Genomic DNA, 23,668 nt, shown 5'->3' with positions numbered 1-23,668 from the left:
TGCAGGAGCTGGGGAGGGGCAAGGAGATGCTGAGGAAAGGTGTCTGCAACCATTTTCCCCACTCGTTCATGTGCACTGTGCCAGGTACAGCACTGCTGGCTACATGCCCGTGTGGGTGCAGGTGTGTGTCCCTGCAGGTGTGTGTATGCGTGAGCGTATGTGTGTGTAGGTGTGTGTGAGAGCATGCATGTGTACGTGCATCCATCTGTGCAGGTGTATGTCTGTGTGTGCGTGTGTGTGTGTGACCATGCATATGTGTGAGCACGCGTGTGTGCAGGTGTGTGTGCCAGCATAGGCATGCATGTGTGTAAGTGTGTGGGCATGAACACGCATGTGTGTGGGCATGCAGGTGTATGTGTGTGCAGGTTTTGTGCACGTACATGTGTGTACATGTGTGTGCATGGGTGCATGTGTGAGCATGCATGTGTGCACGCATGTGTGTACATGCACATGCGTGCAGGTGGGAGTGTACACGTTTGCATGTACACACGTGTGTCTACACATGTGTGTGTGCATGTGCACACAAAATGCACAAGGCATTCACTGTATTTAAAAATGCATAATCCCAGAATCTTAGCAGTGACCTTGGAGGACCACAGCTAGAAAGAGGTGGGTCCAAAGCCAGCATTCCTCTCTGACCTCACAGTCAGATTGTGTCCACTGTGCATGTGGAGGTCACTGAGAAGTGGACACTGGAAGGGCAAGGAGTGGGTCCAGGCCACCAGGAGCCACTGTCAAGAGGTGACAAGAGAACCTGGCATCCTTTGTGTGACAGAAGCCAAACTATGGAGCCAGCTAACCAGCAGTGGAAAGGATGAGGAAAAGTAGCCAAACTCCAAGCTTTCCTGTCTGACCTGCTGTCCCCCCAGTGCCCCAGCCAGTGTCATCTCCTGCCACCACCAGACCCCAGCTCCCAGGTCAGTGCTTCCAGCTCCCGGGCCTCCACCTGAGCCACCACTGTCCTGCATCTCCCCCTGCAGCTGTCACCTGAAGTCCCATAGCACCGTGTCGCTGCCCCCCCAAAACTCCCACTCACTGTCTCTGAGACAAGAGCCGAGACTCCATTTTAGCACCAAGTGTCCGCAGTCGGGCTTCCCACCAGGTGTCCCTCCTGGCGGGTGAGGAGCACAGGCCCCCAGGCCAGAGGTGGCTGTGCAGACCCCCGTTCCTGCGTGAGCCCAGTAGACCTCAGTCCTGCCTCCACGCATAGGCGATGGTGCCGATGATGATGATGACGGCAAGAAGGCTGGCTTCCCGGATCCTTCCCATCCGCCACCCGCACCTGGAGGCTGCACAGCCCCTGAGCATGTGTGCCTGTGCCCGTGGCTTTCAGCCGGGCCTCCCACAGGTCAGAGACACCTGCAGAACCATCGTCTGTTTGAAGCACCGTCCCCTGCGGGCACAGCCCCAGCCCAGAATCCACCCTCATGGCTACCAGCCACGTGGCCCCTGGGCTCTTTCTGGGTTTTGTCACAAAGTACTTCCTGCTCCTTGAGAACAAGGCTCCTCAGCACCCACGGCCGGGCCTCCGTCAGGTAAGGGATGGAAGGGACCACAGGGCAGGTCGCATCCTCGTCCAGCATGGTTACTTGGGGCCCACTCAGTGTCATCACTTTGGACAAAATACACCAACGACAGGAACTGGTCCTTCACAAGGAGAAAACCTGGTGGGTTTTGATTCTGGCTGAATTGTTAACTTTCTGTCAACTCAACTGCTATAATCCCACTGGGCTGGATAGGAGAGGGTCTCTGTCATTGTCCCCGAGGGGTCTGAGTGCAGGCCGCCCCAAAGCGGGGCCTGTCGGTTATGCTCAGTAACAGTTACTGAAGGGACAGCTATGCAGGAAGGAGCCTCGGACCCTCCTCTGTCCCCCTGGGAGCAGGAAGGAAGTGTCCCAGGTGAGGGGTGCCCCCTGCAGCAGGAAAGGGATGCCCTCGTCACCGGGGTGGGCTGTTCAGATACGAGAAGGCCGTGTGGATGATTCCGTACTTCTTACTCATCGACCACCCCAGTCCTGTTCAAGGTCCTCACGGTTGAAGCTCCCCAGGCCAGATGCTCCCTGTCCGTCAGTTCCTCACAGAGTCACTGTCGCTTGTCTGAACAGTGTACATGCCACCTGCCTTGGGCCGTTTTTAGGTCAGAAGGTCACTGCTGGGCCTCCAAGCATGGGGCTTGCCCCGGGGAAGGGGGCGTCCTCTGGGAGCCCTGGGGGTGGGGCCCAGGGCCGGGAAGGATGGGGGAGATTCCCGTCACAGCGGGCTCTCCTGGGCCTTCCCGGGACCCCCAGACCTAGTGCTCCCCCTTGGAAAGACAGCTCAACACTGACCCCAGCATCTTCCTATTCTAGCCATTGAGAGTTGGCTTCTAGACCTGATGACGTGTCACAGGTGACGCTGCTTTGCTTTTCCTTATGGGGGTGGGATCCCGGGACGGGTCACTCATCACTTATTGCTGCTATAAACCCCCACCACTAACCCGCATCTGCTTCATGTTCCACCAGGAATTCCTTGTCTCGTTTGGAACTTCTTGTCTGTTTTTTCTTATTGGGAGAGGAAGTCTATTCTTTCCCATCATGTTCTCTGACTGTCCTCCTTCACTCTGAACCTGTTGCCTGGCATCCGTCCCGCTCTCCCTGTGCTCCCGGAGCTGCTTGCTCTGTCCTAGCAGAGCCTGGGACGCTTGCAAGCTGCTCCTGGCACCACCTCCTTGTAGAGCTCTGGTCTTTCCTGCACAGCCTAGACCGCCTGCCCTACCCCTCCACTCCTGGTGAGCTGCGTCCTTGCGTCTTCTCTCAGAGTTCTGGGGAACCTTCCTGCCAAAGTCTCTGAGAACTGATGTGCTGTCATTCCAGGTCTTTGCTCCTTGCATCTCTTGAGCCCTGTTCTATGTGATTGGTCTTCCTTGCTTTCTGGGCACACTCTTCATTGTGTTCAGTTTATCTCGGAAGAAACTCACCAAGTAACATACCAAAATAGGCACGTTTCTAGATGATAGATTATTTCTGCAATCTGATGTTGGGTCAAAAATTAGGGTACTGTATAAGAAATTCTACAGAATTGCTGTCTAGACAGGATACATTGACTGAGCCTCTCGTGGACGCTGCATCCCTTTTCCCTACATCCCCATCAACATGGATGTTTTCCACTGTCGCTGTGATAGATGGGAGAAACACCTTGTGATCTAGTGACGGTTCTCACTCAGGTCCTGAATGCCAGCTTCCTCATGCACCTTGAAGACCCAAACACCACTGTCTGTCGACAGCCTTCCTGCAGCCTGTGCTCGTCTCCTGGGCTGCAGCAAACTACCACACACTTTGTGGCTTCCGACAACACAACCTATTCTCCGTCACCCGCAGGTCCAGAGCCCAAAGAGAGCCTTCAGGGAATAACATCATGGTGCCACAGGGCTGGTTCCTTCTGGGGCTCTGGGGGAGAGTCTGCCCATTACTCTTTCCAGCTTCTGGGGCACCTGTGTTCCCCAGCTCCTGGTCACATTCCCCCGGACGCTCCTGCCTCTGTCCCATAAGGATCCTGTGAGTGTACCTCACCGTCTAATCACGTCTGCAGAGACCCAGATTCCAGGATTCGGACGTGATGTTGCTGGGGGCATTGCAGCCCACCATGCCCCTCGAGGTACTGGTGCCCAGAGCCTTCTACTAGGAAAGCCTGTCTTTCCAATCCGCATTCTCTCACAGGATGACGCGTTACCACAGCCAGCTGTGGATCTATGAACAGCACTCCCAGATGTGTCCTCCCATGCAGACTGCGGCCCAAGCTCCAACAGCGTATTTGCCAACCCTACAGCTCACTGCCCGTGTGTGCCTTCTAAACCTCAAATTCAGTGTCCAACCCTGAACGAGTCCTCTGCCCTTCCTGCCTGTTTCCTCCTTCCCCGGCCTCCCACAGGCAGCAACAGGATTTCCATGAATCAGGCCAGCAGGCTGAGCATGGCTGATCCCACTCTGCCCAGCAAGCTCGGGACTCCCCTCTAAAGAGGCACACCTTGTCCATCCACAACCAGGACTCTGATGGCCCTAGACCGCCGGGGTCCCTGTTATGCTGATCATGGCGTTCTCAAACTCCTGGTGACCTCGCCTAACGGTTTCAGAATTTGACCTCAGCTCTCCCACAGGGGATGCAGTCCTGCTTGAGTAAATCCGAAAGAAGAGAAGAAGGGAGAGAAGGAGAAACCCGAGAGACTTGGATGGGAAACAGAGTCTATGTCTCCGTTAAGACAACCGGGACAGGAAGCTTGACAAGGGTGTCATTGTTAGCTGGAGAGAACCACTGTGGACACATGCTGGCTGACCAAGTTCCTGCTGAGATCTGTGGCCTGAGAGGAGGCCAGCCACGAAAACCCTCCTCCCTCAACTTCCGAAGGGAGCCACGTGCTCATCTCAGGCTCGTGGCACAGATCCACCCAGGATCGGCGTGGGGAGCCCTGCCTCCTACATGGGGAGTCTGTGCTCACCCTATCCCGGGAGAGGCAACTGTTCACCGTCCAGGCAGGAGGCAGTAAGGGCCCACAGCTGCCCGGCCTCAGTGGCCCATCGGGCCCGGCACAGGGTCGGGCGGCCTCTGAAGGTTGAGGTCCTTTTCCAGAAGACTAGGAGAGGAGAAGGCTGGCAACAGGAGGGGGTGACTGTAGCTGGCTTCTTTTTCCTCAACACGCACTTCTCCTTCTCCTTTCTAGCCGGGGGCCGGGGTTCCGCCTCATGAGGACCTGAACGGGTGCTGCTTGCTGGGGACGGCTCACGGAAGCCTGGCGCAAACCCAAGGGCGTGGGAGCCGCTCCGCTCCTGACACTTGAGTGGGCACCGAAGTGCAGGGAGGGTTTATAGGGCGGCAGCTCCAGCCCAGTACAACCAGACTCTCGGTCCGGGGGGCAGGTCAGAATCCTCTAGGCTTCAGACCCAAGCTGGTGGGACGCTGTCACCGGTGTTGAGATTTGTTCGTGAAGAGCCTGATAGTGTCCGGCTAACAAGTTCCCAGAAAAGCCGCTCCGTGGATGTTGCCCTGATGGTCCGCACACTCTCCGCCGGTTCCGCCGTTAGAATGAGAGTGCTCGCGGTCCTGGGCGTCACGCTGGTGGCGGCCTGCACACATGGCTTCTTGCCCTTCTTCCTGAGAGGCAAGGACCTCCTGTGGGGTGAGTAACCAATAAATATCGTCTCTGGCCTCATGAAGCCACTGCCCGCAGCCGCGGAAGCCGAGCAGCGTGGCGGCTGCTGAGAGTCAGGGGCAACTCGTTCCGTGTTCCCTCCTGCGTTCCCAAGAAGGGAGCGGTGGTTCTGGCGGGCGGAGGGATCGACACACGCCTGTCTGAAGAGTAACTCACGTCCTATGACTGTTAATGACACTCTCCCTTTTACCTGCTTGAGTATTTGAAAAAAAATGTCTTTGGGAGAAGTTGCTTATGCCTTTGCTATGAAAACAGTTTCTGTGAAGGGTGTGCGTTCCGGAATCAGGTGCTACAGTGTCGGGCGGGGTTGAGAAAGGGTTGGGGTTGTTAAAATGATCACAGCTCAAACTCTGCTTTTGTTTGGCTAAAAAAGAAGCAAGAAGAGGCACCTTGAAGGGATTTGACTCGAGCACAATGTTGGTGGTGCCTCTGGCTGCCGGCCCGGGGACACAGACCGCCCCCAGCAGGCTCCTGCCTCCCTGCAGCCTGGCGAGGCTTTCTGCGGATCCGGGCCCTTCACACCTTTCTCGGGAGTGGGAGGACCCTCATGCTGACAGCCCCCGCCCCACCTCCTGCTGGAACCCCCACTTTTCCCAATCCTGTGGAACTTGGGGGCTTCGTGACAATGTGGAAAGTTGCACTGATGTCCATCACAGACTCCTCTGCCCCCTGAGAAAGCGCCCAGCACATCCCAGGCAGCAGGAAGCTGGAGGCAAGCGCTGGGCACAGAGAACACCAGCCTGCACCTGTCCGGCTTTGCACACGCTCCTTCCCTTGATACACCTGCCACACACAGGACACAGGGAATCGCCCGTCACGGTGACCCCTGATGTGCCGCCCCGTGTTGAGTGCACTGCGTCTGGACGACACCAGGAAACAAAATCAGACGCACATTTCAGCACGCCTGGGGGGAAGGTGGTCTCATCTCGCCCCCGTGAGCCAACCGTCCCAGTGCCCGGGATGTTGAGCAAGTGTCTTGTGAATTAGTTAATTTGTCCTTTTATTTCATACTTATTAAGACCCTGGTCCTTAAAACCATGGTAACAAAAGTCAGGAGTCCCTTGGCTCATCGTGACGAAGTCATGCCGTCCGCCGGCGCATCAAGCCCACCGGCAGCACGTTGTTGGCTCAGGAATCGTAGCCGACAAATCGGGACGTGCGATCTCTGCAGTGTCGCTAGAGCAAAACTTTATCACTGCCCTGTCGGAGAGTTTGGTTTTCTTTTTGCTGAAACTTGGAATAAGCACATAAATCATGTACCATGCAGCATCTGACCAGAATGCTGAACGTTGGGGGTATTTTATTGTCAGTTGGAATATTTTGCGGTCAGCTTATGAATAGTTTACAAATTACTTTTTTAGAAAATATTTCTCTCGTTGGGTCTGACTTTACATTCATTAACATAAGAGATTGTTTTCCCAGTTGACGAGCTAACAGCAACTTTCACTGGTAAACCTTTGGAAGATCCTTGTTACTGGTCACATTTCACGGTCTCCGATTTAAGTCATGAGACTGGTTGGTGTTTTCCTGGGTTTGCGTTCTTATCACAGGACTGGGGTCTTTAGACTGGATGCGCCGGGGAGAGGTGTCCAGCCTGGCTGCCTGGAGGTGGGCTGCCTGCGGGCTCGCAGCTGGGCATCTCTCCCCAGTGCGTCCAGTCTACTCATGGCCCCGGGAGGGCCCCAGAGACCCACGTCCAGTGTCTAGTCACCCCTGGGAGGGCCCCAGAGGCCTGAGTCCAGGGTCCGGTCACTCTCAGGAGGGCCCCAGAGGCCCAATCATGTCCAGTTGCCCCCGGGGAGGACCCCAGAGGCCCGCACCCAGTGTCTGGTTGCCCCCAGGGGGCCCCCAGAGGCCCAAGGTGCAGCTGTGTCCACGCTTAGTGTCCTTCCAGGTCCTTCCGTGGAAGCTCTGCACACAGGACTGAAGACCGGCTGATACACAGTCAAGGACACGTGTAGGTCCTGGACACGCATACCTGAGGGTCAGGCTGTGGCCTGTAGCAGTTTGGGGGGCGGGAGCGAGGCCAGGGGACCCTTGCACTTACCCTTGTCTGACTCAGGAAAAGCCCCAGAGTAGGACCCAGGAGGGGTTAGCTCAGAGAGGAGTAAACTGAGGCACCTGAACTTTCTGTGTAAGAATGAGTTGGCAGTGGAGGGAGATCTCATTTTTGCTCCGAAATGCCCACATGGCCTTGTGGGTCTAAGAGAGAAGGCTGAGCCCCTTCTGCAGAGCCTGAGGAGGGCCTCATGGAAGCCGCGTCTTTGTCAGCACGGAGGGGATGCGTGTCCACTGTTTGTGCAAAGTTGAGATTGATGCACAAGCATGTTTATGGGAGATGCTCCCACAAGTTAGAGCTGCTACAGACAATGAGATGCGAACGAAGAGCGGGAAGCGGAGACCCTGCCGGCAGATCGGGAGATTCGGGATCCGGCGTCGTGAGGGAGCGTGCTGAACGAGGAAAGTTGGCAAACTTTGTTCCAGTCGTTTGGGTTTCGGCAAAGAGAGATAAGGAACGTCAGGATCCAAACACAGAGCTCTGAGCAAGACCAGCTCCACAAAGTCAGTCAGTGGTGACGCCTGCGGGCCCCGCATGGTTTCCGGCTTCAGAGAAGGAGTATCTCGCCATTCTTGTTATTAAGTTTTTTAACAAGCGCTCTCTGGGAATGGTTGACTTGCCGCTTCTTCCTGAATCATGGTGTCCACTCGCATAATGGCTTCGCAGGCTCCAGCCCTCCGACACCTGAGATGATTATGTCCCGGGGAGAACTTTCTTGGGGGGACTGGGACCGTCTTCAGAAGGCTGGTGACTTCAGATTGGACAAGTCATGGAACTCTCCAGAAGTCAGTGTTCAGAGCTGAGAAGAAGAGGGCAGGTTTAGAATCGCGAGGTCTGTGGTGCTGACCGAGCCGCCGCATGAGGCTGACCAGCCCTGGAGGGAGGAGCTAAGGTGGAGAAGGGGGTGCAGGGTTCCTGAAGGAAGAGCAAGCCCGCCGTCCTGTGTAGGACAGAAGAAACCGAGCAGTCGTCATCTGCACTGTGGGGATTTATAGGACACACACAGTCCTTTCGACACCAGAATGGATTTCTCCCCCTTTCTTGCTCACAGGTCCCTAAACACTAGTGGTTTCCTGTGATAGTGGCAGGCCTTAAAGATGCCTTTGTTATGTAAATAAGGAGACTTTGGAAAGCCCTTAGGTCACCCAGGGATGGGAGCTGGTGGCCAAGAGCACCAACCATGTGATTGGAGGGTCAGAATTTTCCAGGCCCCCAACCTGGCATCTGGGCAAGGGGAGGGGCTGGACGGTGAATCAGGCGCCAGTGGCCAGGGACTTCGCCACTGTGCCTCTGTGATGAAGCCTCCAAAAGAACCCAGAAGCACTGGGTTTGGAAAGCTGCCAGGTTGGGGAATCCGAACGTTCCCGCGTGCACTGAGCTGGCCCCGTGCGTCACGGGCACAGACGCGTGTTTGTTGCAGGGCCTCACCCTACACGTCTCTCCTTCTGGCTGTTGATTTGCATCCGTGAATAAACTGATCAATGAAAGCTCCATGAGCCCCCCAGCAAATTAAGGGAGCTGAGGAGGAGGTCCTCGGAACCGCCTCGGTGTAGACTTTGGCCAGAAGCGCAGGTGTCGGCCTGGGGCTTCGACCAGCGTCCTGTGGGCCTGAGTCCGCACCCCGTGGGGTGTGGTGCCACCTCGGGGTGGGTTGTGCTCGGACTGAGTGCAGTTCTCAGCCAGCCGGTCGGCGTCTGACAATTGTGTTGTGTGCGGGGAACCCCCTCCCACGCCGGAATTGGGTCCCGGGACCCAAAAGCCCACCGACCCAGTTCCCGCAGGCACTGGAGACGATCACAGCTGAGAAGAACACTTTTCTGGGTGAAGGTTTTCAACACCAAAATATGTTTCATATACAAAATATGAAGAGAATAATCTGCAAGCCTGTCACGCTGACTCTAAAAATTCAGTAAAGCTTTGTAACGAGACTGGAGCACAGGCCGTACGCGATCAGAGTAGCTTCAATGACAACGTGTCGACGGCGATCAATAGTAAGAGACGATCGCCAGCAATGGCTGACCCCACAAGCTGCCGGTGGCGGCGGTTGACTTTTCGGGGACCGCCAACCCCAGGACCAGCCACTGGCCTGAGTACTGAGAAGACACAAACACGGAGAAGCTGCAAGCCCTTAAGGAAATCATGCAGGCCGGACGTGCACACAGGTGGCAGGAATGAAGGCGCGAAATGCCTTTTCTGGTGCGCAAAAGCCACAGCGTCTCGTGGGGAGCAGCGGGTGAGCTGGAAATTGAGGCGGAACGGCTCCTAGGATGAGAGGTGCCCTGAGACCAGAGGACAGGCTCCGGGCCAATTGTGAAGGTCTGGGGTCCGAGGGAGCCCGCACCGCGTTCTGCTATCCGTGGGGGTTCTCGGCTACCGCCCGGACGGCACAGACTGGAGCAGGACTTTGTTTAAGGAAGGTCGCTGGACGGTGAAGGCAGATCCAGGAAGGCACCGGCCACCGCGGTAGGAGGTGGTGACACGGGACAAGCCGTTTTCCAGGAGGTGTTAAGAGGAAGTTAATACAATAAGGTGAAAGAAAGGGAAGAAAACCCGTTGCTGAGTTTGTCCTTGGGCCCCTGACTTGCTGGGTGACTGGGGACACCAGCACTTGTGGGGAACAGGAGAGCAGGTCATGGGTTTGGGTTTCAGGAGAGGAGTTCCAGGCGGGGCTGGCCGCCTGGGAGAGGGTGATCAGAGGGCCACTCGCTGTGGCTGAGAGCGCCGGAGACGGGAGCAGAAGAGCCGCTGCTTCCAACGCTCGGGTTTGTGGGGTCCTCTGCTGAGAGCTTCAGAAATCACTGGTTTCACCCTCGAAATAATCCTCCAGGTGATCAGAAGTGAGAAACCGGGTGGGGAACCAGTTTCAGAGGGGGCTCCAAGGTGTCACCATGGGGCGCAGGGTCAAGCGAGCAGGGCGACTGTTGCATTCGGCAAGTAAGGGGCCGTGCTGGCTTTGGGGATGAGGATGTGAGCCGCGAGAGCCATTAAGTGGGTTTGGAGGGGAATCGCAGGTGCACTGTGCCCCTGCTTTCGTGGGCTCGCCCCTGGCCCTGCAGGTCCCAGAGAGACTCCCACAAGCCCAGCTTGGTCCTTGGAGCCCCTGCCTGTTCTGCGGGTTTGTGCCTCCTTCCCGCTGGCCCCTTACTCACATTCCACAGCGAGAACCTCTGAGCTCGCCAGTCGGGGCCCCGCCAGAGCGGCACCTGCTCCGTGGTGCGCTCCCCACAGACCCTCATGGACGGAGGGTCACCCAGCACTCGGTGGCTCATCGCTTCTCCCAGAATCCCAGGGACGATCCACGTGGAACTGTGTCTTTCTTCTGAAACACTCAGAGGAAACGGGGAGGCGCGGGGGGCAGTGGAGAGTGTGTGTGCCGCTGGCTGAGCTGGGCTCTGACCGGCAGACCTGGGGAGTCTGCTGGGGTCTCCGGCTTCGGCACCTGCTGTCCCAGGCTCTGCACACCCTCCTCACAGTTTAGAGGCTCTGTTTCTTCCTGCAGCAAAATCATTAGTGACGTTTTAGGGAAAGGGCCACCTGCCAAGCGTACTCAGTACTTTAACAGATTTTCTGGGACGTGCTGTGCCCTCTTCATCCTGAATATAGACGTTTACTGTTCCAAAAAGAGGTGACTCTCTATAAAGGTGTATATGTTTGAAAACATTCTGGTAATCCATTTATTTTTACAAATAAATGCATTTCCTATTGATTATGCAAAAGATATGTTATAACAAACTACTTGCCTGCGTCACCTCATTCACTTGGAACCTCACAGTTTACCCCAGACACGGAATCGTACGAGATTTTTCTAGTCTGGGCTGCTCTAACAAACTGGGTGGCATAGAAGCAGGAGACAGGCACTTCTCACGCTCTGGAGGCTGCAGGTCTGGACTAAGGAGCCGGCAGATTCGGTGTCTGGTGAGGCCGCTGGCAGACGCATCCCTGCATCCCCACCGGCAGCGGCGCTCGGCCATGTCTTATTCGGGTCCTAATCCCAGCGTGGGGGCTCCACCTGTGCCCGTCCTCACATTGTCACTCTGGGGGCTAGGCTTCAATATACGAATTTTGAGGGGACGTGAGCATTTAGAGCAGAGGACTTGTTAAACATTTCAAGCATGAAATAAAATGAGAGTCTTGTCATAGGAAACTGCTGGCATATTTAAGTAATTTATCTTTTGTTAATGCACAACTTAAAATAGGGAAATATTATGAATGTACTGCGTCACTGGTTAGGGGACAAAGTACTCAGGGTCCTGTGGAATCGCCAGAGGTGGTCTGGGCAAGCGGGAAGCAAGAGTGACCAGACCGCGCTTGGAGGCGATGCGAGTCTGTGGGTCCCTGTGCTCCTCGCGCTCCACGGGCAGTTCCGCTGGGGGAGCTCGTGCCCACCGTGAGGCGTGGAAACAAAGCCAGGACCCCACAGAGGGGGCCCAGGAGCCGTGTGCTTGTCGCTGCCTCGCGCTGGGCTCGGTGGAGGACACTGAACGTGGCAGAGGGTGACTGCGCTCGAACCTGCCTCACTGTGCGGTAAATTGGTTCCACAGGACGGGACGGAGACTCTCCTGTCATCAGCGTCGTGGAAGAGAGCAGGCGCATGGTGGACAGCGCCATCTACCATACCATGAGGAGGTAGGCTTTCCGCGGGGGGCCGGGGGGCAGGGGCGGCACGGGTCACTAGGGGACGATGCCCGGGCTTGCCCGGTTTACTTGGCACCACGGGTCCAGCACCTCCCACTTGATGAATCAGGAGCTCACGTGCGTTCATTCATGTTCCTGGTTTCATGGGCAAGATCCTGAAAAAACCGATATTCAGTCTCAAACTCTGTGTCTGGGGAAGCCCGGAGCGAAGCACGGTGATCCCGCCAGGACTCGGTACTGCGGTCCCAGCGGCGGGCGGGTGTCCCGGAGGCAGGGGGCTCAGTAGGGAGGAGCCGCGCGACCAGAGCGGGGGCTGGGCGGGAGGACACCACGTCACATAGGGTGTTCAGTGCAGGATTAAGTCCACCCATCATTCTGGTTTAAGTCATTAAGAAACCCCTTGATTTTAAATATATAGTGATGGGTAGTATTGCATGGTGCACTGGGTGTTATACGCAACTAATGAATCATCAAACTTTACATTGGAAACCGGGGATGTACTGTGTGGTGACTAGCATAATATAATAAAAAATATTTTTAAAAAATAAATATATATATAGTTGACATCAATATTGAGGCCACTGTGGTCTCACATGAGATGTTTGTAGAGCAAACAAACAGCTACAGAGCAGGTCTCGTCCTCACAAGCTTGTTTCACTGGCAGCCAACTAATAATTGTATGATTATATAATACAATAATTATGTGAGCTCTCGCTAGGGACATGGCGTCCACATGCAGTCACGGCAGCCAGAGCTGCAGCGTCCACGCGGCCCGAGACCCGGTCCCCAGAGCAAGGCACACCCCTTCCCTAGACGCCCGGATCCCCCACGGGCGTCCCTGCGCTCACGGACCCATGCTCTGTCTTCACAACGGACACAACCTTCACTCACTTGATGGGGAGCCTTCCAACGGGCCGCACAGCACTTGGTGTGACTGGTCTGGCTTTGCCCCCGCGGGCTCGGTGGCTATACGTGGGGCTCTGGCTCCAGACTCCGCACCATTGCTGTGCTTGCTGGGGGTTTGTTCTCGCTTGGGATCGAGGGGGGTGCATTCACAGTCTTCCCATTAACTCCTGCTCTGACAGTTCTTCCCAATTTCCAATTCCAATTCCGTTTAACTGTACCTATGATGGAGGCAGCATCCTGAAGTCACCGAGATGAGTCCTCCTAGTCCGGGGTCTGCTCTTCTAAAGCTCCCGCCCCTTCCCAGACACGCCACTGGCCATGGGGCGCAGGAACTACACCATTGTAAGGGACGGTCTGTGTGCCTGCCGTTTGCCCTGGAGACAACGGCGTCCCTGTTACACAGGTGGTAGGACTGTTTTGCGGAGGAACACACTATCTCTGCCTTCCAACACTGCACCCTCTTTTTAAAGTAGCCTTCACGCCCAATGTGGGTCTTGAACTCAGGAGCCTGAGATCAAGAGTGGGGGCTCTGCTGAATAAGCCCGCCAGGCGCCCCTCAAAGCTGCCCCTTTTCTAAGCATCCTTGTGAAGGTGGACGAGAACAAAGAACATCAGTTTCCTTTGTCTCACAAGATGTCGAGAAACAACCCAGAGCTCTGGAGAGTGTCCCACAACAAAATCTGCCCCCGTGTGTACGCCACCCTGGCCTCTTGCAAAGTTTTCCACGACCCTGTACCTCCGGTGACCACTCCTGTGGACCTGTGTGGCAGGGCTGGGACCACATCCGTTATCCCACATCCCGTTCACTGGGTTCAGCGGCTGCCCCCATGACTCCAGGCTGCAGGTGAGGCAGGCCCTGCTTACGGCATCCTCCCAGCTGCACAAACAGGTCCATCGAGTTCTCCCTCAGCAGACCTCTGCCCTTGGCCAAGGCGTCACCGAGTGCGAGGGGAGGGTGTCTGCCATCTCAGGGCCCCCAACCCAACTGTCTCATCCACGGGTCTGCCAGCGAGCTGAGGCTGGCCTGAGTTTTCTTCCTCTGTTGAACTCTGAGGACAAAGAAACGGGGCACTTGGGGCTTAACTGCCATTGTCAGGGCCATGGAGCTGCTGGCTCATAAGGAACAAAGGTGGACAAAGGAAGACATCACGTCTCAGTCCTGGTGAATCTCATTGTACAGAATTCCCTACCTGGAACACCAAAAACATGGCCCCAAATTTGTTTTGCCCCTTTCTTTCATGGTAATGGTAAATGGAAATGCAAAAACGGGGAAACCAGTCACAGAGGAAACCAATCAGGAACATAATCGGTGAGGTCTTCTGAGGTGGTTTCTAGAAGCTTCTTCAAAAAATCTACCTGAGACCAGTGTCAAAAAAGAGGGAACTGAGGCTGCAAAGCAAAGTCAAAGGGCCTTAGGCATTCGAATCCAGGAGATGCAGCCTCAGGAGGGCCCAGAAACATGCTCTGAGGGGAGGCAGCATTTATACGGGCGAAGCCACGAGCATCCGTGCTTTTTGGGAAGAACGCTGACCCGTGGAGGGGAAGTAACTGCCACGAGTCTACACAGGACGGGGCGTGGCCGGGCCGGTGCTCAGCGGGGGCTTGCAGGCCAGAGAAGTAAGCCTCATCTGAACCGCGTGGCGCGGGGTGGCTGGCACCGCGAAGCTCATGCCCATCAGGGTCGGGGAGCCACCGACGCGCTCCCCCAGCAGCCTCCCTCGTGGCTCCACCGGGCCCTCGACACTCCTGACCTCAGGTCCAAGCCACTCTTCCCGCTAGAAACGCCAAGGGCTTTTCCTCTTACGTGTAGTTGTTTCTCAATAGGATTAACGAACGAATGAGCCATTTGCTATTTGCTTACTAACCACAGAATGAATTACCACATTTCGTTTTTTCTTAAAGATTTTGTTTATTTGACAGAGGACAGAGAGAGAGAGAAGGAGCAGGGGGAGGGGCAGAGGGAGAGAGAGAAGCAGGGTTTCCGCTGATCAAGGAGCCCGACGTGAGGCTCCATCCAGACCCTGGGATCATGACCTGAGCCAAAGGCAGATGCTTAACCGACTGAGCCACCCGGGCACTCTGGATTATTACATTTCAATAAAAAATTAAATGTCAACAAAAATCCCCCAATAATTGCAAGCTCATTTAATTAATTTATTATTTATGACATAATAAAACATGCAACCTGAGTTATCCAAATACAATAATTTCTCAGTATTTTTTATCCTGATTGTTGAAAAGCTTCTAAAGCACCTTGTGTTCTAAAACCATGGTCCGTGCAGCGTGTGACGTGGGCTGCTTTTGTGAATTCTTCTAAAACCAGAAGAACAATCCAATCTGTGGGTGCGTGGTGGTCACTGGAGGATTGAACACCTTTACTATCTTCATCCTGCAAACATGCGTGGGACCCATGACCTGGATACAGGAGTCACCCCTGCCACTGGGAGGCCGCCTGGTTTACGACGGGGCAGCCTTGTCCCTGCTGGTTTGAAGCGAGAGAGACGGACACACAGGGAAGCAAAAAGACAGAGGCAGATGGAGTGCAGAGAAGGCAGAGGAGGAAGACCTGGAAGAGAGAAGGGAGAAGGAGAGTAAAGAGAGTCAAGGAAGGAAGGTGCCATGAATTGACCACATGACCCGCATGCCCAGGGCCAGGACCCCACGTGCTCGGGGCTGTCGACTTGTGTACTGAAGCCTGGGACCCCACATGCTCGGGGCTGGGACCCCACGTGCTCGGGGCTGGGACCCCTCGCGCTCGGGGCTGGGACCCCACGCGCTCGGGGCTGGGACCCCACGCGCTCGGGGCTGGGACCCCTCGTGCTCGGGGCTGGGACCCCACGTGCTCGGGGCTCGGACCCCTCGTGCTCGGGGCTGGGACGACTCGTGCTCGGGGCTGGGACCCCACGTGCTCGGGGCTCGGACCCCTCAGGCCTGAGTTGTGAGCCCAGATAGTTGGGGCTGTGACCCTGTTTCCTCGGGGCTGTGACCCCATGTACTCAGGACCATGATCCCAGTTTCCCACGAGCTCTGGGCAGTGACAAGGCTCACCCTGCCCTCAGGGCTGGAAGACACTAGCTGTGTCCAGTGGCGGGGAGGCTCCTGGGGGTCCGGGTGCAGGCAGCAGTCAGCTAGGTGCAGGAGAGCATTCCGGAACAGTCTCTGGAGCCAGACAGAAACCAGCCTAAGAGTGTGAGCATGATCTCCAGCAGCAGGACAGGAGGCCACGTTCCGGGCGGAATGCTGGGGCGGAGCAGTGAGGAAGGGTCGTGCTGCCCTGCCCAGGGCTCACCAGCCCTCCGTGCCAGGCTGGAGGAGATGCTGGGTCTCAGGATCACGGGTAGGCAGGGACCTGGGCTCTGGGCTGGAGTTGCTGCTGGAAAGTGGCCCAGGTGAGTGAGTGGACAGGTGAGCAGATGGTGAGCCCATGGGCCCATGTGTTGGGGAGAACCTCTGCCCCCTCCCCGCGGGTGCACTGATGCTCCCAGAGAGGGAGGGTCCTGGATGCCTCCAGCGCTCACTGACTTGCCTCTAAGGGCTGTTGACTATTTCTTCCTCACGCTCCCAGGAGAAGCCTGTGCACAGCTGTGTGCGCACGAGTGGACCCCATGGGCCAGGGCAAACCCTTCTCTCTCCTCGATGCTTCGGCAGGGGGGAGGCGGTGATGCTGGGCAGGCGCTGGGTTTGGAGATGGACACAAGAACCAAACGCGGTGCCAGGCCGCTGCCAGTCTGCCATGGCTCTCGTCCCCGGGGGCTAAACCCTCCCTGCCTGGTAGCATTTAGGGTTTTATGGGAGTTCAGACCATGTGCGGCCCAGCGCCCCCGCCCCTGCGATGGCACTGCCTTGATCCTGTCCGCTGCGGATGTGAAGACGGTTCTGGGCCTGCCGGGAGCAGAGGAGGACCAGGGAGCATTATGGTGTCAGGAGTAGATGGCTGTGTGTCCCAGAGACCCAGGGTAACGATGGGAGCCCAGATGTGATGCGGGGCGTCATCACACGGAGAACATGGAGCTGGCGAGAGCCCACGTTCCCCAGATCTGAGTTCAAAATGAGGTATAAGAGGGTAGGTCTTCATTCTTAATAGCTTACTCACGTCCTAAAGCTGAGGCCTTAAGACAAAGTGCAGCCGTGACCCAGGGGTGTGGACGTGACCCAAGCCAGGACCCCTGGCGTCCTCACGAGGTGGCTACGGGGGGAAGGTGACCACAGCAAAAGCGTCTCTGTGGAGAGAAGCCTAGGAGCCTGAGGGTCCTATGCCAGCAGCCCAACCTGCAGTTGTCCCCAGCCTGTGGTGGGACCAGAACAGCCAGCCCCGCATGTGGACTCCAGGACGAGGGGCCGCCCACCCCAGAGACCAGGCTGAGGCGTGGGACGTGGGCACTTGAGATGCAGCCACCTGGAGTCAGGGCCAGACAGGGAATGGTTTCCGTTCATGTCCACAGTGCCCTCTGGGGTCACCCCGCAGACAGGACCTTGGACAGAGGAGAGGGCAGCACAGCCTCACCTTGGTGCCTTGGGGTGCCCAGGTTGGCAGGAAGCCCAGGGAAGCAGTCCAGACTGGGGGCCACACAGCCAGGCAGGAGCAGCCTGGGCCCCGGAGGATGCCCTGCTGTGGAAGCCCTTCTGTGGGAAGCTCAAGAGGGTCTGGCGCCCCCAGGGCAGGTCTGGGCCACGGCAAGGCACTGTGTCTGCAGGAGGCCGGGGCAGAGGGGCCAGGAGCAGGGGCTGATGTCCTTCAGTCCTCGCTCCTAGCTGGGCCAGCCCAGGTCTGGACGTGAGGACGTGTCTCGTCAACCTGCTCACCACAAAGGCTCCCCAGGCTGTGTCTCAGTTCTGTTGGTGAACACTGGGCTCCCGTCACTGTGCCTGTGTACGTGTGTGTGCGCACATACCCATAGAATGATCACGTGTGTGTGCGTGCACACTGGTGCACACAGAGTCACGAGGGTTTAAACAAAGCCCCGAGAAGGATTCCCTCCAACAACTCCTGGGACCTGCAGAGTCTGAGCTATGGAGGGGGTGGCCCCCTGGGTCATGAAATGTGTCAGACCCCAGGCCCCTGCCATCCTGCTCTTGGGGTCAGGGCAGCCCATGCAGGGTTCAGCACGTCGCTCTCTGAGCAACAGGTGTGCTCCCTCCGGGGGGTGGAGGGAGGGGTCTGCAATTTCTCAGGATGTCCGTGCATTAGGACAGCCACGACTCTGAGCAGCTCTTGGATGTTAGCAAGTCAAAGTGAACACAGTTACAGAGCCCGTTCTGCTTCTGGACCTCGCAGAGGGGCTGGTCCGGGAAACCAGGGCTAAGCCTCTCAGCCCTTAGCCACTTGCAGTTGTGGCACCAAGACTATGAGCAGGAGATGTGTGTGGTGTGTGCGAAGGACAGCCGGGAGGAAAGCCCGGAGCAGTTCACAACTGGAGCTCGAGTTAGAGCCGCCCGGGCTATTGTGGCATCGGACACTACCGGCCTCTCTGGGCGGGGATGAGCTCAGGCGTGCAGGGGAGAGTTTTCTAATGGAGGACAAGGTTTGTGCGGGAACCTCGTGGGGGCCTTTCTCCATGGGGCTGTGCCCACGATGCACATGCATCCTGATGCGCTCAGGGGTCACTCTGGGGCAGAGGTGGAGGAGGAGAGCGCCTGCTCACAGGCTCAGGATGTTGTGGCCCCCACCCCCGGGGTGGTCCTCGCCCCCAGCGCCTGTCTCCCTCATTCCCCAGGAGGCCTGGGGACTGGCTTCGGGCCATCCCCTCCCCGGCTCGCTTCTCCTGGACACCTTTGTGGCTCTTCTTCCAACGACCGCACTGGTTTCTGCATTTAAAGGTTTCTCCTGAACCAGAACACCTTTCTCAGCCATGGACTTCTGTTGAATGAGTCTGTTTGTCCCCAGAACTGGCAGACTGGGCCACGAGGTGGCATGAGTCTGGCCATGGGCATAAGGCCTGTTCTTCCCTCTCTGGAGGGGAGACCGGGAGACCTCCTTGCACGTTCTCAGTGCACAAGAGAAACGAAATGAGTGTGTGTACTTCCTGCGCTCACACTCCGCTGTTCGGGGTGACCCGTGTTGGTCTCCTGTCCTCATGGAAGAAGTGTGGCATCGTGCTGAAGACGCTGGCCTTATGGCCCGAAGACCGACGGCAGATGCAAACTCACTGGGCCTCCGCGTGGGGCCTGCTTTCCTCCTCGCCAGCGTGGGGATGGCGTACTCTGGGTCAGCGCTCAGGACTCCTGCACGGCCCCGCAGACGAGCGTCATTCCCCACAAACCGGAACACCCAGGAGTCTTTTATGGTATTAGAGACGTAATTCAGAAATTGCTGCTGATGGAAGCCGCACTAGACACCATTTACTAATGTCCCGTCCAGGGTCCAGACCTGTTTAAAGAGATACGCGGACACGAATTCATGACCTCTCCCCACACGCTTGTGAGGCAGGACAGGCTTCACGCCCTGATGTGCAGAGGCTGAGATAAGGTTCACACCCTCGCCCGGCGGACCCCGTGGCCCGCTCTGCTGGCTCTGAGGCCTGCGTGGGAAGCCCAGAGACCCCGCACATGCGTGTGCACACACGTATGGAGTGTGCACACATCACCAGGAAGCGTGGTTGGGAACCTCGTCCCAGAGGCAGAGTAACGAGGTGGGAGCTTGGCCTCTGCAGACTCCCGCGGGGGTGCAGCTGCCCGCGCGGGCTCCGTCCCGAAGAGAAGCGCCCAGGCCCTTCCCTGAAGTGGCTTTTCAAGCCCACCTGTGCTGGATCCAGCCTCCGCGCCTGTGGGGACGTGGCCCCTCACGTGGCCGTGTTCACGAGGTCTGTGGCCTTGGGCTTTGCCTCAGTGATTCGTGCTGGGACGTCCGCGCTCCAGGCTGAGGCCTGGGGACGGGGCTGCAGTGGGTCTGTGCCCCCGGAAGCTTCTGCCAAGTCCGCAGCGTCACAAGGAGCAGATCTCAGGGCAGCCGGAGGGGCTTCCCGCCAGCTCCTGGCTCTACCTGGGGCCGCGGGGGAACGCCAGTTCAGGCCCCCTGCCCCCGGGCCCCTGGCCCCAAGATGCTGTGAGCATGTGGGCTGGAGCTGCTGGAATGTGAGAGGCCGGGGATGCAGGGCGCTGGGGACAGGGCATGGCGCTCCTTGTCAGCGCGGTTTCAGGCCCACCGCAAACGGTGCTGTTGCCTGTTCTGCCCTGTGGGGTTGATTCTCTGACGGGAGGGGGAGGGCCCGGCTGGCGAACACTTGGCCCCAGGGGCTCAACAGGGCTGCATGCGCTCAGGGCCCCTCGCTCACCGGCTGGAACACAGCAAAGGCGTCTAACTGGATTTCGGTGAGAAGGTTTATCTCACTCAAGTCCTGTCGCTCTACCGCAGTCCTGGTGGATGGCCTCCAGATACGCCCTCCTAGAACCCGCATGGTGCTGGTCCCTGGCATGTACTCCACACCGAAGTGAGTAGTGATTACGTACGAAAGCAGCCGTATACCAGTAACCCGCTTTATGTCTCCTCGTGTGCTGCAGAGACCTCAGCAAAAGAGAGATCCCATCTCCATCACGGCTTCTGTCTTTCTCCAAACTCCCTGAGCCAACCAGTCGAGCCGTCTCCCGAGCGGCCGAGATCATGGAAGCTTCCGTGCGGGCCCTGAAGACAAGAGTCTACGGGAAGCTGGGCCGATCTCGGCCACCCACCGGTGAGCCCCCGAGGTGCTTTCCTGCCGAGCAGCAGCCCCCGAGGGGCAGACCCCAGGGCTGGGCGGGGACTGCACGGGCGCTTCTCGCTGGGCTCCATGCTCACTCTCAGGACAGACACGGCGGGTCTTTAACCGCTGCTCAAACAGGCGTGAGATCGTGTCTGGGTTCGCCTGGGAGGTACCTGTCCCTCTGCGGGGTATCATGGTGTCCAAGAGCGTGGGGAGCTGTTTGCAGGGCTGTTCCAGGAGGCGCGGTCACGTGGGAGCAGCCCGGGGCAGGTGGCAAGGACGGCGAGCCGCTCTCCTCTGCATGGCTGGGGCCTTGTTACATACTCCCGGCCTTTGAGAGCCGGTTGCTCGACCCTGAACCGGGGACAGTACTGGCTGCTGGCAGAGCAAGGCAACCTGTTGGTGCAAGACGGGGCACTGCTGCCCGCTGTAACCTCCGGGCGGTCCGAGTCCTGGGATGGGCAACTAGAAAACAGGGTTGTAAGAAACGGACTTACCCAGATTGTTTCAATGTGGTGTCTCGAGCTACTTGGTCTCTGAGTTCTCCCTCCGAAAGAGCTGTGGACACTTAATGCTGACTTGGCCTTTATGTCTTTTATTTACTTTTATTTTCTTTAATTTGTTTATTTAGAGTTTTTATTTAAATCTACTTAGTTAACACATATGGTAAAATTGGTTTCAGGAGTAGCATTCAGTGATTCATCACTTATATGCAACACCCAGTTCTCATCCCAACAGGTGCCCTCTTCGATGCCCATCCCCCATCTAGCCCATCCCCCACCCCCTCCCTCCAGCAACCCTCCCTCTGTTCTCTAGTGTTAAGAGTCTCTTATGGTTTGTTTCCCCCTTTCTCTTCTCCCCCATTTCCATATGTGCATCTGTTTTGTTTCTTAAATTCCACATATGAGTGAACTCATATGGTGTCTGTCTTTCTCTCACTGACTTATTTCACTCAGCACAACACCCTTTAGCTGCATCCACATTGTTGGGAATGGCAAGATTTCATTATTTTTGATGGCTACATAATATTCCATCATACATATATGCCACATCCTAGTTAGCTTTTAGAATAAGATAGGCTTAGCTAAGTCAGGACTCACCAGAAGTCTCAGATGCCACACTTAACAGGTTTAATAGACTTCATAGCAACCAGCGGTTCACTGGACATGGTTTTGTTTCAAATTGTGGGGTTGAACAATGGTTCTAAGGCCAGTCGTGCGTGCCCAGGCCCCATCCCGTTGTGCGTGCACGGACCCTGGCCCCAGCACCTGCTCCAGGGTCAGTGCCCCTGCTCAGCCGCTGGGGAGGCAGGCGCTTGGGGAGATCAGTCTGGTGGGTTTGGTGTCCCGCTAGATGCAGAACTGAAGAACCAAGAACCTTTGGTCTGATTTGTTGAATAAACAGCAACAGAATTGGGGAAATAAATAAATAAATAAGCTGCTTTTTGGGTCTGGGGGCTCGGAGCTCTGACTTGCTTTCCTGAATGGTCGCAAAGCAGACATAGGTTTTAGAAGCCCATCTCCTCCAGTGAGCAAGCACGTGGGGATTATTGAAAGTGACTGGCTTGAAGGAGAAGGAAGACCCCACCCCAGAAGAGGCATGGCAGACGTGGGAGTCCCCCGTGCAGAGGCTGTGGCCCCGTCTGAGACCACCTTCCCTCCCGCGTGTACGGCCGCAGGTGCGTCATTACGAACGGCGGTTGACGCGCGGCTGTTTCTCCTCAGATGTCCTGCCGGAAGATGTGCTGAACACAATTGCGAATGTGTCCGGATGCCTGCCTTACATGCTGCCCCCTGGATGTCCGAACACCTGCCTGGCCAGCAAGTACAGGCTCATCACGGGCGCCTGCAACAGCAGGTAGGTGTGTCCTTCGGGTTTGCTCCGTCTTCTGGCGGCAGCTGGGCTGCAGCAGTGTCAGAGGCCGTCCCGAGGGGGGCTGCAGACCACCTGGGGTCTTCTCCCACCTCTGAGTGCCCTGGACCACCCCACCTGCCCCGCCCCATCTTCGGGTGCCCCCCTGATGTGACCCCATCCACCAGTGTCCCCTGGACGCTGCCCCACCCTGTCTGCAGGTGTCCCTTAGACATCTGTCCACACCATCCACAGGTGTCCCCTGGACGCTGCCCCATACCTTCCACAAAGTGGAAGGCTAGGTCCTAGGGTCGGGTTCTGAGAAGGCCCAGGAGCCGTGGGCTTGACTGGGATCTGAACCTTGAGAAGGATGAGTGCTGAGGAATGTGGCTCCATCAGGCCCAGACGTCGGGTCACAGGTGAAGGACGACCACGGGGCCCCTGATGCAGGTTTGCACCAGAGCAGCCACCCAGATACTGGAGGACAGCACAGCTGTGGCCCTGTCCCCAGGGTGGGGCTGGGAAAAAGATGGCAGCCCTTCCTTCCTTCCTTCCTTCCTTCCTTCCTTCCTTCCTTCCTTCCTTCCTTCCTTCTTTCCTTCCTTCCTTCCTTCCATCCTTCCATCCTTCCTTCATTTATTCAAACGCTGAGTACCCTGAGCCAGGCCCTGTGACACATGCTGGGGAATACGACAGCCCTGTCCTCACAGAGCTGATGGATGGGACCACAGTCCCCAGTGGGTCTAGCATAAACAGGACTAGCTCCCATTTTTATTACAGAGTTTCGCAGTTTGAAGGCTATGTCCTATGATGACTGTGCTCCCGGACCAACCAGAAACACAGAGCAAACCTCAGAATGAAACAAAATGGTGCGGGCCATGTGTCTGGTCATGGGGCTCACGGGGGCTGCTGCCACCAGGCGGGGGCACGTGTCCAGTTCACAGTTCAGGACAGAGGGTAACGCCTGAGTGAACCAATCACCCAGGATGCATGGGATTCCTGGGATGGTCAGCGTTCCCTCCTACACCCTGTTAAAGCCTCTGCTCATGCCCGCGAGAGCATCCCTCTCCAGCCCTCTCCCCAGGAGGGCTTGGGCCCCTCGGCTCAGCCTCCCAGGTCCCTTCTGCAGGGGCAGGACGTCCCCCGGCCCGGAAGCCCCGTCCAGGGATCTCGTCTCGGTCCCTTTCCTGGCCAGGCCTGTCTCCTCCGTCCACTGCTCGCTCCCCAACGGTGGTGAGTCTGCCTGGGGCACAGGCTGCCGAGGGTGGGAGTCCTCAGTGCACATGTACCCCGCTCAGGGGCTGCCCCCGGGTCGTGTCTGTGCTGCACACACCCACATGTGCGTGCGTGCGTGCTTCC

The 23,668-nt window shown here is 57.1% G+C and overlaps 1 protein-coding gene across 1 annotated transcript in view; it reads left to right on the top strand.

The window, feature by feature from the left end:
• Positions 1 to 23,668, top strand: part of TPO (thyroid peroxidase) — a 77,250-nt gene that overhangs the window by 21,475 nt on the left and 32,107 nt on the right. Inside the window, exons 5-7 of the mRNA XM_034659978.1 lie at positions 11,783 to 11,867; positions 20,280 to 20,449; positions 22,183 to 22,315. Coding sequence (XP_034515869.1) covers positions 11,783 to 11,867; positions 20,280 to 20,449; positions 22,183 to 22,315 — 388 coding nt within the window. The remainder of the gene's footprint in view (positions 1 to 11,782; positions 11,868 to 20,279; positions 20,450 to 22,182; positions 22,316 to 23,668) is intronic.

This window comes from Ailuropoda melanoleuca, chromosome 4 (assembly GCF_002007445.2).
Source record: "Ailuropoda melanoleuca isolate Jingjing chromosome 4, ASM200744v2, whole genome shotgun sequence".
NCBI classification, from domain to species: domain Eukaryota; kingdom Metazoa; phylum Chordata; class Mammalia; order Carnivora; family Ursidae; genus Ailuropoda; species Ailuropoda melanoleuca.
This window is presented reverse-complemented; position numbering and strand designations above follow the sequence as displayed.